This window comes from Cajanus cajan, chromosome 8, assembly GCF_000230855.2.
Source record: "Cajanus cajan strain Asha chromosome 8, NIPB_CcT2T_4, whole genome shotgun sequence".
In the NCBI taxonomy this organism is placed as follows: Eukaryota; Viridiplantae; Streptophyta; class Magnoliopsida; order Fabales; family Fabaceae; genus Cajanus; species Cajanus cajan.
This window is the reverse complement of record NC_138524.1, coordinates 2650862-2665976: the sequence shown is the minus strand read 5'-3', so window position 1 is coordinate 2665976 and position 15115 is coordinate 2650862. Positions and strand designations below refer to the sequence as shown.

Here is a 15115-nt window from a genome sequence, read left to right as displayed (position 1 = left end):
CTAGTTATTTACTTTTTTTACGTGATTCAGATGAAAAAAACTAAAAACATTTAAAATTGTCTCTTCTTAGTAGAAATAAAACATGGAAACCAACCTCTTCGATTTAGCTAGTGTTACGGTTACTCTCATTTATCCTCTAAAACACTGCACATGATTTAGAAAATCGAAGTTTAAATTACGTTAAACAAATAAACCCTAAATTCTACAATAAATAAATACTAGAATTAAAATTTAGAACAATTGTTTCATTTTTTCCGATAAAAAATCTCCTATTCCCTTGTCTCTAATTCTTGTTCCTTCAATCATTGAAAGCCACATCATTTAAATTGACTTGTCACATTAATTTATATTTAAAATAAAATTAACTGATTTTGTTAGTTTCCTCGCCTCATTCACTTATTTATTGTCCACGTATTCATATCTCAGACACACTTTCTTATAATTCTGTGATACATATTCCTTCTATCATTTAGATCTTCATAAAAAAATAAAAATAAAAATAAAAAAACTTCAAGCCAAAGATATTATTAAACTCAAGTAACCACTTCCCTTACCAAAGACATCTAAATTTGCATACGATACATGAGAACAATTTCAAGAAGACTTTTCTGAAAATTTCATGTGTGTTTCAAGAAGCCATCTGTATAACCATTTGTGCACTTAAATTTATTCCTTGGAATTTGGAGCACAACCATTTGACCAAATTGAAAATTTCCAATATTGAGAAAACTAATGAACATAAGCTTTCATACATTCACATGTTGGATGGTTACCATCCTAGTTGCATGTAGCATTTGCACCACATAAGTCATAATTCTTGCATTGATCTTGCTCCCAATTTGAGACAACTTTTCAGGCTTAGTCTTTGCACCACATAAGCCAAAATGTCAAATGAATGGACATCAAAGGAAGAAAATCAAAATTGTGTAAGATGTGGAATCCAATTTATGTGAATGAGAAAATTATGGAAGAAAACCAGAAACGAAGCAGAGAACCATGGATGAAATACCACAGAAACCTCACATGAACTATGGAAGAAACAAACGAGACTTACTCCAGCCTCTTTTCTCATGTGACCCATGTAACCCCTAACTTTTCTGAAACAATATTGTTATTTTTTTTCTAATCCGATCCAAAATTTAGATTTTGTTTTAACCTTAACAGTTTTTTGAAACAAACTGTTAATGTTGTTTTAATTCAGTGTGAACCTTGAGAAATGAGAATTGTCAGAAGCTGTGTCTGGAAACTGTTGTTATGTAGCTTGTGCAAATTAAGATATCTGTGGTAATGGAAGTGGTTGGTCTACTTGGACTTATAATCTGATTGGCTTGAGACAATTTTTCAATAGGGACGTGAATGAGAGAAGGAATATGAAACAGAACAAAAAACGTGTGTGAGAAACAAATAGGTGAACCAAATGTAAGTGAATGATGTGACTTTGTTTCTCGTGACTTGAATTTCGAACGATACAGTACGGTATTTTAACGTGAATTACTGAATTAATTATTTTGCCTCACTTGTTTCTCCTCGGCCTTTATGAGGCCGGCAAAAAATTGGAATACAATATTCATATTCTATGATTCCTTTAACTCTACTGATAAGATTTTCAGTAGCAGCCAGTTAGACAAATTTAATTTTTTGTATGTGGTCAAACTGCAGTTCTGGGCATTTTTGTGGTCTTACTTTGTGTTATTTATGAGTGCGATGGTGGGGAACCACAATGCATTGCATACAAAGTTTGTGGATTATAAGTAGCAAGAATTTTCAAAGATTCAACCCAAAGCAATTGACCACTCACCAATCCGCAATTCATGCCCTTGCAATCCTTTATCAAACAAAATAAATATCTTACAAAAGTTTCACTCAACCTCAAATGTGTATCAAAAAATCCAATGTACAACCTCTCTTTGTGGTCAAAACAAGTTAAACTAAGTTTGTTTTTTAAGTGAATATATATATATATATATATATATATATATATATATGGATCATATCAAGTAAAAGGGAATTTATTATAAGAGATGAGAAGGTTAAAATATAACCCTTAATTAATCAAGTGAGAGAAAATTTGGGGTTTAATCAAGTGAGAGGAAATTAATCTAAGGGTTATATTTTAACCTCTCATCTCTCAAGTGAGAGAAAATTTGGGGTTTAATCAAGTGAGAGGAAATTAATCTAAGGGTTATATTTTAACCCTCTCATCTCTCATAATAAATTCTCTCTTGATATGCTCCATATATATATATATATGAGGAGGGATTCATTTATTTTAGTAGTAAGTCTACCTAAATTTATTCTGTTCAATAACTCATATTCTACATCAAATTTCAACGATCCAACCGTTGAATTTAAAGTTCTTAATGCATAGATCAAATCTACAAATTTTTAAAAAAATTTAAAATCATTTGATACTTCGTTTCATTAATTCAAATTGATGGATAATCATAAAATCATTTTATACATTAATTTGAATTAATGAAACGAGTTATCAAATAATTTTCAAATTTTTTTAAAATTTGCAGATTTGATTTATACATTAGGAATTCAACGGTTTGATCGTTAAAATTTGATGTTGAACATGAGTTATTGAACGAAATAAGTTTAGGTAGACTTACTTCTAGAGTAACAGATTTCCCTTCTCTCTCCATATATATATATATATATATATATATATATAGAGTATTGTTATATCAATTCATTAAAATTTAACTTTGGTTTTTATATAATAAATATCTCTCAATCCATATTATTTTGGTTAACATACTTAAAAATGGTCAAAATAAATTACAATAGGAAATCACACAACAAATAAATAATAAATTAGTGTTATGAATAATAATTAGTGACTTAATTAGTGGATGTCAATATTCATTATCAATCATTACTATTTATATTTTTGTTGTGTATTATTCATTTTTTATGTAATTGTTCAGCTATCACATGTACTTCTATAAATAGGTTAATCATCTCTCAAAGATAATATATTACTCAAATTATTTTCTTCATCTCGTCTCATATTATCTTATTTGTTATCTCTATTTTTCTTTCTTTTATAACACGTTATCGGCATGATAGTCTTTATTCCATTAGAGTTAACATAATAGTCTTTTCTCCATTAATATTGCAACATACAAGACAATGTTGTGAAAAAAAAAATTATCGAGGAAAGTCATATTTTTTCAAATTCATATTTCAATGCTATATATTTTATTTTTATTCATATTCTTCATATTATTTATTTTATAGAGTATTTGTATTGTTCATATCATTGTGAAATTTAAATATAATTGGTCTTGAAGACAAAATCAAATAAAAAAAAATTAAGAATACTTTTTTTCTCACCAGAAGCGGGAAAGTTGTGCAACAATGAAAATAAAAGAATATTTCTTTTTTATCACTGGAAGTGAGAAAATAATATGAAAAGTTAAAAGAAAATAAATTTCACCGAAAGTGGAAAATTTTTCCAAAATATGAAAAAGAAAAGGATAGATAAAAAAAATATGATATAAATATTATGTTTGATCCTTTGATATAAATAGAGTACCATCGAAAGTGGAATAATTTTGTCAAGGTCATTGTTACAATATTAAATGATATTTGGAATAATTACAAAAATTGTGGATAGTGAAGTGATCTAAAATCTTTTTAGGTTTATGTGTGATTTCTTGAAATAATTATGAATTTTCTACTTTTGTAATTTGATATTGTTCCTAATCGAATTGGCTGAAATAATTGGCATGTTAAGTGATTGAATTTGCGTGTTGTTCTAATAAATCTTAAAGAGTTTGACTTCAAAACCTATTAATAGAATTGATATTATTTGTTTTCATAATGTTATGCATCCATTATTTTAATTGATGGAGATATCATTTAATTATAATTTGATTATGATTTGTATAGGAATGATAGAATTTAAGAAAAATATGATCTTTTATTTTCTTGATTTTTTGATATAGCATTTATAGAAAAAATAATTTTCCTAACTTTAGCATTATTTTTTTCCTTTAAAATCAGCCTATTAACAACATAAATATAATTTTCTTACATATTTTTTTAGAAAATATTTTATCATTTTGTTATTAATTATTATAATGAGAAATTTTCATTTTTCTTTTATAACAATTAGGCATTTATTTGAATACTCTATAAATCAATTGTTTTACAGTTTGATAGAAAAACTACTTTGTGGAGTCCACCTCCCGGTCAATCTTTATATAATTGAATATTATTAATTATTTTTTATAAATTTTAAAACTCAAATATATGTGATATAAAAAATGGTCAAAAAGTTTAATACAATTCATAGATAATTAAATTCTCTAATCATGCTTATAAGAGTTTGAATTACAATTTCAATAATTTTTATATTTTAAAAATTAGTTTTAAATTATTGATAAGAAAACATAAAATACAAGATTATGGTCAAAATATAATAAATCAAATAAAAAAAATCATTAAAATAATACTTGTTCAGAAAAATATAACTTACAAAAATAAATTAATCATTAGTTTTTAATTTTGAAATATTGTATAAATTATGTTGACAAAAAAGAATTGTCATGTCATTCCGACGTGGCTTTGAGAATTAAGGAACATTTAGTTTTGGGATAAAGCAACAGTGCCTGCAATTAAAGTCTTTTTCCTGTTTTCTCAAGTCTCTTCATTATTTAAACCAAAGCTAGGTGACGCCCGGTGCACGGGGAGAGAATTGAGAGAAAATGGCTTTGTTTTCAGTTAAGTTGAATTTTGTTGTTCATCTTATGCTTCTCGTCTCTTTCACCAAACAAGCCTTAGGTGTGTCAGTGAGCAGCAAGGTATTGGCCGAACAAGAAGCAGACAGAGTGTATGAATTACCTGGTCAGCCTAAGGTCAAGTTCAAACAATATGCTGGTTACATCACTGTTAATCAAACTCATGGCAGAGCACTCTTCTATTGGTTCTTTGAAGCCACACACAAATCGCAACAACAACCTCTTCTCCTTTGGCTCAATGGAGGTATCTTTTTCTCATAACTCTCTTCCTCAGATATGCATGTCACGCCTTTTTATTTAGTATTTACTGTCATGTTTTATCATATAACATCACGCACTTCTGATAATCTTTAATCTTCGAAAATATCTTTAGTTCTAACCAAAAATATGAACACATGTATATTATATTTTATATGAAATAACTATTGACGTCTAAGTCTTGCCAATTAATGAATGATTGTGACAAGTAATGTTGGTATTCGTATATCATCACATCACAATTCCGTAACAACTACAATGCTTTAATTTTTTTTTTTTTTTAATCTATAGAAATTAAACTTGGTATTAAAAAATTTACCACACTTTCTCATCTCTGCTTGACTTCAATGGTAAATATTGATTTAGTCAAAAATATTGAATTGGTTTTTCGTTGCACCAATATAATGCTTAGCATTATTGTACAAAGAAAAGGACTTTACTATTTCATTAAAACGGTTATTAATGTTATGGGGCATAGACAATTAATATAGATGTAAACTTTTTTTTTTTATTTCGACAAGAGCGAACCAACTTTGCCACATTCATGTTACTATTTTTGTCTCATAAACATTTTGTAAGACGAAAAATAAGTGTTATTTGAATTTTTAATATAATCTTAACTATTTTTTATTCATATTAATTTTAATAATATTCTGTAGGAAGTTGTTGTTATATTACATCGGTTTTACAACAAAAAAAAAATAGTAAAATTAATTTTATAAAATTATTCTTTGTATCTATTTTTTTTATCATGTAATATTTATTACAGGACGGAGAATGTAACAATTATGCTCACATTCGTTATAATTAATAATTAATTAATGAGTTTTTTCTTGATCATTCTGCCAATGTCATATTTAATTAATAATTAATTAATGTCATATTTAATTCATAGGTTACGTAATGGTTTTCCAAATTCATTATTTTAGCTTACCGTCGGATATTAAAAAACGAAAAATACAAACAGAAAATAAAGGGGCAAAGAGTCAAGAAAGGATGTAGCTATAGCTTATTCAGTTGCTTTAGGTCAACAAGATGCGTTTTGTTTAGTCACTAAAACGTTATTTTCCGCTTGCCATTAGCACCCCTTCTTATAATATTGAGTCGTTCTAATATTATTATGGATTATGAGGTCAATAAAATAAATAAAAATAAAAAATATTATAAGAAAAAAATTAATTGGATATGGACCAAACATGTGATTATTGGAATTTTGATCGAAGTTTCGGTCAATGGCTTCAAGCCTTCAACTTGCAGCAGAAACTGCCATAATGAAATCGGCATTGAAGTAATGAATATTGCTTTGAACCCAAGTGAGAAAACCCAACTTTTTCTTGTGTTGATAGGAACATAAAGTTAAGAATACTTTAGATTAGTAATACCACAAAAAAAATTAGGGGATGATGAAACAAAATTAACGAAGCATGGACATAAAAAAAAAAAAAGTTAAATAAGTTTTTTGTCTCTAAATTTTTTAAAAAATTGTTTTTTAGTCTCTAAAATTTTTTTGTTAATTTTTAATCATCCACTAATTTTTTGTCCAATAAATTAGTCATTTAAGATTAAGTGTCATTTGATAGATGGTGACTGTCTCGACTATTAATGCTCACATAATTACTTAATAAATGTCAAATCATATGACATGTAATTTTACTATAATTTTTTTATTAATTCATGGTCAAATATTTTTTTTTTAAATAAAAATATTTTAAAAATAAATCTTCACCCCTATAGCCATGAATAAATAGTAAAATTTTACACATATGATTTAACATTTATTAAATAGTCACGTGAATATCATAAGTCAAGTTAACATGATTTGTTTGCATATATATCATCACTTAATAGAGTAAATTTAACTTCAAAGACTAATTTATGCTACAAAAAATAATAGAGAACTAAAAATTGACAAAAAAATTAAGAGGAACTAAAAATCAAATTCTTGAAAATTTGAGTGACTAAAAACTTATTTGGAAAAAAAAATCTAACAAAATTATTTGTTAACCATTTTATTATGATTTTTTTTTCATATCTAAAAATCAATCTTGAGTCGATGTATTGCTCCTGTAATTGATTCCTGTTAGTATTAAAATAATAATTAACTAATGAAAATGTTATTTTGTGAACACAAATTATTCCTCAGATGATAATATTAAAATACTATATGGATCATGTTTATAAAAAATAATAAAAAAATATTAAGTTGTTATCATGATTTTTTTTTTCTTAAAACATGTTTATGTAATTTCATTAATAATCAATTGCTCGATACAAGAAAAAACATGATTAAAAGTATAAAGAATAGATAAAGATGGAGTCATCTTAACAAGCTTTTCAACCATACTATTTGTTCGCCTCTTAGCAAAATCAATATCATTGATTGGATCGAGAAGAAAATAACAATTTTCTACTAAAACTTTTAACTAAGATTTATGAATAGCTAAATTATTTTATTTTATCTATGACTACTTTGTTATCCAATTCAAAAATCTCATTGTTCCTAGCACAAGAGACAACAAATTAATTGTCGACAACAATGTTACTAATTAATGTCATCACGAATAAAAACAACCGGCACCACTCATACTGTACTCGTACAGTTTTGCTCATGAAAAAAAAAAATATATATATATATATATATATATATATATATATATATATATATATATATTTGTTTTAAAAAAAATAATCTATCTCATTCATTTGTGTTATCGTGACATCTTCATCTACATTTTCTAAAATTAAATATTTGATAGAAATTCACAGATCGGTGCTTATTATACAACATGGCTTTTGATGTATATTTTAATTTTCATATTAGCTTGTGTGTTTTGACGAGAAATTTAAATAGAAAATTTTATTTATTTGAAGAATTTTAATTTTTTTGAGATAAAATATTTTGTTTAGATATAGAATTTTCAAAGAATTTAAAATTCAAGTATTTATGAAAATTTTTAAAATAGTAAAATTTTAAATTCTCTCAAAAAAGTAAGAATTTGAAATTTTTTATATTTATTTTTCTTATTTCACTTATATATTTTATTTTATCTCTTATCTCTTTATTCTTTTAATTATTAAATATTTAAAAATATTTTTAAAATTATTAAATATTATATAATATTAATTTTTAAAATTATTAAATATTTTAAAATTGACTAATATTTATTTTTATAAAATTTAATTTAAAAATCTCAATACATGAATATATTTTTAAAATCAATTTTATCATAGAGGAATCAAATTATCATATCCAAACTAAAAATTTAAAATTTTAAAAATTTGAAATTAATTTTTCCAAATAAAATATTTTAAGAATGATAGAAATTAAAATTAAAATAATTCAAATATCAATAATTTTAAATTCCTTAAATTTGTAAAATTTCTCATCCAAACACACCATAAAACTACCATTAGATTGTTTTTAGTAATTCATGATAATAACTTAATAACTTTTATTTTGGTATTTCTTATGTATACGCTTTTCTGATATCCAATCTTTTAAATATTTCATTATTTTCTTTTTGTGAAAGTTTTGGAGTTCAAACATTTTCATTGTTATTCTAGAAAAAATTATAGGAAGATTTTGTCAATAGTTAATTTTTTATTATTACAATATAAATTATTTATCTTAAATATAAAATATAATTTATATATTAAAAAAATTTAATTTTAACATAATTTATATATTCAAATTGATTAACTTATTATAATTTTTAATTATATAAAAATAAAACCTTACAATATATATGTTAAAATACTCGTTTTATTCAAACTAATATTTGAGTTTGAGCATTATGTAAGATGAATATTTATTTGCATATGATAATAAATAAAGAATTATCAATTGTTATAATTAAAACTTTAAATAAGTAAATATTTTTAAATATGGAAATATATTTTATAATTAAGAAAATTCTACTGCACCCTTCTTAAATAAGAAATTATAATATAAAGTTCTTTTAAAATTGTGTTGTAACTTCCCAATCTTCTTGAAGGTTGTTAAACCCCGTAATGATTTAATTGTATGAAAGTTAACCTCGCGAGCAACTCCGTGTTGGAATCAATGGATTCATTCAATTTTTGGAACCGCAAAATCATTACAATGGCTTCTTTGACTTTTCCTTTTGAATAAATATGACTTACTTTTTCGTTTACAATGATAGTGATAAGAACATGGAAGTTGAAATGTAGCATCACGTAGTTTTCGAATTAGTTTAATTTGATTTTTAAACTCATTACTATAGTCTATAGGTAGCTCATATCCTTTGTATATCACCCTTTGTATAGCTTTCCCTTTCGAAGTTGGTTATACGTTACACCTGTAATTTATTGTTTTATACCGATTAATTACCGAAAATAAATATAAATCATCGAGTTCGGCTTAATAATAAAATTAAAATAGTATGCGTTAAGTCTTACATTTAAATTATGTCATTATCAATATAATTTCTATAAAAAAATGTTTATATCCTGATATGCTATTAATTAAGTAGTAAATTTAAAGAAGTACTAAACAATTAGCTATACAAATTGATAACTGTTTGTGACACAAATGTACATTACTGCAATTAATATGAAGAAGATGCATGAATATTTTCAGGCCCTGGCTGTTCTTCAATTGGTTATGGAGAAGCAGAGGAGCTAGGACCCTTCTTTCCCCAGAACAGCAGCCAACCAAAGCTAAAGTTGAACCCTTATTCTTGGAATAAAGGTTGGTCAATTTAGATTAATAACCATGATTTTTCACTACATACCAAAACATGTTTATTTACTCACAACTTGATTTGTAATTTTTTTTAACTCTGATATTTTTGTATTATAAACATCAATATAAGTATTTATTATTTAAGAAAATGTGCTAAACATAGCAATGATCCTTTAACCAATGTGATTTCTACAGCTGCCAATCTTTTGTTTTTGGAATCCCCTGTGGGAGTGGGATTCTCCTACACCAACACCAGCAGTGATATCAGTGAGCTTGGTGACACCATTACTGGTAATGTTGCTGTCTCATCTAAGAATTTGTACTATTTTTTCTCTTGATTTTACCAAATGTGATTTATTGATGGGTACTGTACTGATTTTCCAACATCAGCTAAAGATTCACACACCTTTCTCATCAACTGGTTTAGGAGATTTCCGCAATTTAGATCACACAAGTTCTACATTGCAGGTGAAAGCTATGCAGGTATCTATGATCTAAAACACCATACATTACGAAATTAATATGATATAATATGATTTGGGCCTCTCTCCATTTTAAATAAATTTGGTTTTCTTTGACATTTCAGGACACTACGTTCCGCAACTTTCTGAGCTCATTTTCGATAATAATCGCAATCCTGCCGAGAAAGACTACATTAACTTCAAAGGATTCATGGTAAAATTCTCGAGTATAAGTTGAATACTCAAAAAATACTTCTCTTTGTATCAAATACTTGTACCTGATATGTATCAAATACGTACGGGTACACAATGGGTACGGTTGAATACTCAAAAAAAGTATGTTTTGTAAAATTAAAAAAGTATTTTTTTTTAATTGTACGTCACTTGACTATAACTTTAATAAGATTAGGTGCAATTGGGAGTACAGTTAAGTATGATATGATATCTGTGTTGTGTTCATGCAACATACTGAACCAAGGGCAAAACAAGCTCCACGTAGAATCAAAAAACAATAAGTCCAGAAGCCAAAAATAAAACCGATATTAATTTGACACAATGACATTTGGTTGTGCAGATTGGAAATGCAGCATTGGACGATGAAACAGATTCAAAGGGTATGGTAGATTATGCATGGGATCATGCTGTCATATCAGATGGATTATACCATAACATTACTACCAAATGCAATTTTAGTCTTCCAAATCAAACAGATGAATGCTCAGTGGAACTCAACAAGTACTTCGCTGTGTATAGGATTATTGACATGTATAGCTTGTACGCTCCCAAGTGTTTCAGCAACAACAGCAATACCAGAAAGGAAACCACTGTTGTCAGAAGCACAACCCCTCAAACTTTTTCCAAAATTGTGAGCTTTTGCCAACGTTTTTTGTCATTTAGTAAAATTCCACTTTAGCTAGTTAAGTAACGAATGTTTGACGCGAAACACTCTTTAGTAATAAAAAAACATTAAATAGTTATGTCACTTTAAGTATTAGTTTTGGACACAAAAAAGAAATCTATATATGTTTTAGGGTGTGTTTGAAGTTTGAATGTTATTTTTAAACATAATTTCTTGAGAATAAGTTTTAGTGAATAAGTAAACTTTTAATGTACAAATGTGAATGAGAATCTCACATTAAATAAAACAGTATTATAAAAGTCAAAATAACTGTGCTTTAAAGTTTTAGATTAAGATATAGTATTGAATTTATCTATTTGATTTACTTTTGACTATGGCTCAAACATATATGGATGCATGAGATCGATTAATTTTATATATCTTATAGAGCATGTTGGGCATTTTTGATTCGAATAGGATGGGTGGCATAGAAAACCAGCTGGTGGATATGATCCTTGTGCATCCGATTATACTGAAGTGTACCTAAACAGGCCAGAAGTTCAAAAGGCATTACATGCCAATGTCACAAAAATTCCCTATCCATGGACTCATTGCAGGTTTTGCTCCACCTTTCCCTTTTCTGTTTATTTATCTTTTCTAATAGTATGACATTTATTTATGTCATCAATTAACTTCAGTTTAGGGTTAACATTATATATTGCAAAAATGGTATCTAATCAACCTTAATTTGTGCTATATATATATATTAATACATAGGTGATAGGTAAATTAATTTAATCATGAGTAAAATATGTATTGATGATGTTGTCTCTTGTGGTTGTTCTTAGCGATAATATTACATTTTGGAGTGACGCACCACATTCCATGCTTCCTGTCATAAAGAAGCTTATTGCTGGTGGTCTTCGCATTTGGGTTTACAGGTACACTTGCATCATATGATATATATACTCTTTTCTGTTCTGTTTTAATCTATTTAATTCTTCGTTACTTTATTTATTTTTGAATATAGTGGAGATACCGATGGAAGAATTCCCGTAACTTCAACAAGATACACTCTTAGAAAGTTGGGACTTGGGATTGTTGAAGATTGGACTCCATGGTATACCAGCAACCAGGTAAATCAAAACCACGTTGTATTTGAGATTTTCCTTCAAACCCAAACGGTCCATTTTTATTTTCTAAAGGAATTGAATTGTTCAAAGTGTAAAAAAATCATAATTTCATTGTTTAAATAGTACTAAAAGTCTAAAATAGGATTCTAAAACAAATATGTCATTGTATCTTCATTAATCCATATATAATATAGGTTGAATTTGTGTTCAATTATTCCAATTTAAGTTTAAAGTTATGAATGAAGAATAATGTTTTGGGGTGTGACAGGTGGGAGGATGGACCATTGTTTACGACGGGCTTACCTTTGTTACCATCAGGGGTGCTGGTCATCAAGTTCCTACTTTCGCACCCAAACAAGCTCTGCAGTTAGTTCGACACTTCCTAGAAAATAAGAAATTACCATCTCAACCAATTTAATAAATTCTCTTTTAAGCTATGTTTTGATTGATGGAAAAATAGAATGCAATTTTATTATTTGTATAATTTGTAATAGAATGAAACAAATATTCCTATTTTACATTTGAAAATTTTAACGACTATTATAAAGTGCAAGAGTTCTGATTTTGATTTTATAACTTTTTTTTTCTCATTATTTTAAATTTAAAATTGTTATTTTTATCCTTTAAAATAAATAAATGTTGGTTTTGATTCTTGTTGAATATTTTTATTTGACTTTCATTCTTTGAACATCTAAAATCATTAATTTTATTTCTCAGGTACTAATCTTAACATATATAAATGAAATTTTTCACAAAATTTTAAAATCGTCACATATTGATATAACAGTAGGAACACTAATAGGTTCCACTTACACTAGTCACTTCATTTTTTATTCATCATATAAGTTCGTCAACCAGTGTAGATGGATTTAGGTTTGCAGACTGATTCAATAAACCTGTGAATGCTGTGGATAACAAATATTTTTTTAAAAAAATTTGTATAATTATATTTAATTTTTTAGTTCAATTTATGAAATTTACAAATTTGTCGGAGTTATTACAAGTTCGTAGGCTAACTTGCAAATCTTTTATTAATTAACTTTTAAGACATTAAGATTTTAATATTTGATTGTATATTTAGAATTTTAAATTATTAAAATATTAAAATTATATTTAGTTAGTATATATTGTCCTTTGAAATATTTTAAAGATATTTTAATATTTTTATTATTGAGAGTTTAAGACTATTATATAAATATTGATAATATTTTTAATCTAAACATTTTAATATTTAATATTTAAGACAATTTAAAATGTTTGTATATTTTAGCGTGTTAGTTTTTAACTTAAAATAAAAGAATTTTTTCTTTCTAGTTTATGTTTTTAAGTATTTGTTTTTCAAATCATTATTTAGACTTGTTGATCAAACTATTTATTTATGAGTTTTCACTTTTCACATGGAATAATGACTTGAAAAAAACATCAAATTGTTTTGTAGATCAAACTTGTGTGATTTGTTTAAAATATAAACTTCTCAAGTAAAACTTTATACAGGTTAGAGCAGTTTATACATTCACTTTAAACATCACATAAGAGCATCTCCAATGGAATTGCTTATTAGTAATTCCTGTGCCATATCACTGTCAAATCAGTTCTGGCCCACTTTATAGATTGCTTAAATTTTAATAGAGTTGCTTCTACAAGTAACTCTGCTAAAATTTAAACAGTCGATAAAATGAATTAGAGCTGATTTAGCAGTGACATGACACAGAGAATTGCTTATAAACAACTCTATTGCACATGTTCTAATAATAGGGACAAAAACCAATGATATAAAAAATAAGTTTTTATAAAAATTAAAATCAAGATTCATTTACTTTACATAAATTAAAAACATATTAAAGTCTACCTTTATTTTAAGTTTATTTTATTTCCTTTTCTTCATCATAAAAAATCAATGTGTCAACTAAGAAACTATATAGTCTGATATTTTTATTTTATATTTTCCAAGTGTTCGTATATCCAGTAATATGAGCTTCCAGGCCGGAAATTAAAGTTCCAGTTCTGGTTCTGGTACTTCTTCTCCTTCATGTTAATTTGTTTGGTGATATTTATTCCTTTTTTCTATTTAATTTTTTTCATCTTTTTCCCAATTTGCCCTTCTATCCCAATCCATGTGGCAATGTAACGGACACTGGAAGCCACAACCACAAGGGAAAATTATAGAATACATGCATCTTGTTGATCGGCCGCATCATAGCTCTAGATCCTTCTAACCATGGATTCATCACTATATGTACAGGAAAGTGCCCAAAATTTGCAACCGGAAAAGAAAAGGGGGGAAATCCTATCTTTGACAATTCCCCGAGATCCAACTTCCAGCGGCAACCATTCATTCATTCTCTCTTTCCTTCCCCTTTTGTTTCCTTCTACGTTGGATGAGAGAAAGAGGGTGTTAGGGTTATTTAGGGACATATTAGGAAATGCGGAAAATGAAAAACAAAATAAAAGAAAAATTAAAATATCCTGACCACCTATTTAAAAACTATTATAATCGTAAATCTTATTATATTAAATTAGAGATGTCGAATATTTCGTGTCTCTAATAATTATAAACTGATATAATATTAAAAGATTTTATATAATTATTTAAATAAGATAAAAATTTAAATTTTTATATATTAAAAGTATAATAATTTACTAAAAAATAAAAATTAAAAATAGTTATATTCTTCCATCTTTCTTTTATTAATAGGTGTACCCATAGTAGGACAATTTATTTTATCAAGTCAAATTAAAATACACAAACACGAATAAGAATGTGAAGCAACTTTAAAAAAATAAAATAAAAAGTTAAATTATATATTTATCTCTCTTAAAATATTTATTAAACTTAAATATTTTTAATTTTTTAAATTTAAGATAAATTTATTTTTAACTTTTTAAAATTAAAATAATTATTTTTAGTTAATGTAATTTTGATCCTTGCATCTTCTTCTATCACCATATCGAAACAAACTATTACTCTA

General features: G+C 26.3%; 1 protein-coding gene across 1 annotated transcript; it reads left to right on the top strand.

Moving 5' to 3' along the window:
- Nucleotides 1-4635: 4635 nt before the first annotated feature.
- Nucleotides 4636-12722, top strand: LOC109788532 (serine carboxypeptidase-like 34). Its single transcript, XM_020347276.3, has 10 exons — nt 4636-4995; nt 9610-9720; nt 9910-10005; nt 10105-10197; nt 10301-10389; nt 10750-11040; nt 11491-11630; nt 11862-11954; nt 12044-12149; nt 12415-12722. The coding sequence occupies exons 1-10, from the start codon at nt 4719-4721 to the stop codon at nt 12562-12564; spliced, it is 1446 nt and encodes a 481-aa protein (XP_020202865.1). The 5' UTR covers nt 4636-4718; the 3' UTR covers nt 12565-12722.
- Nucleotides 12723-15115: the final 2393 nt, after the last annotated feature.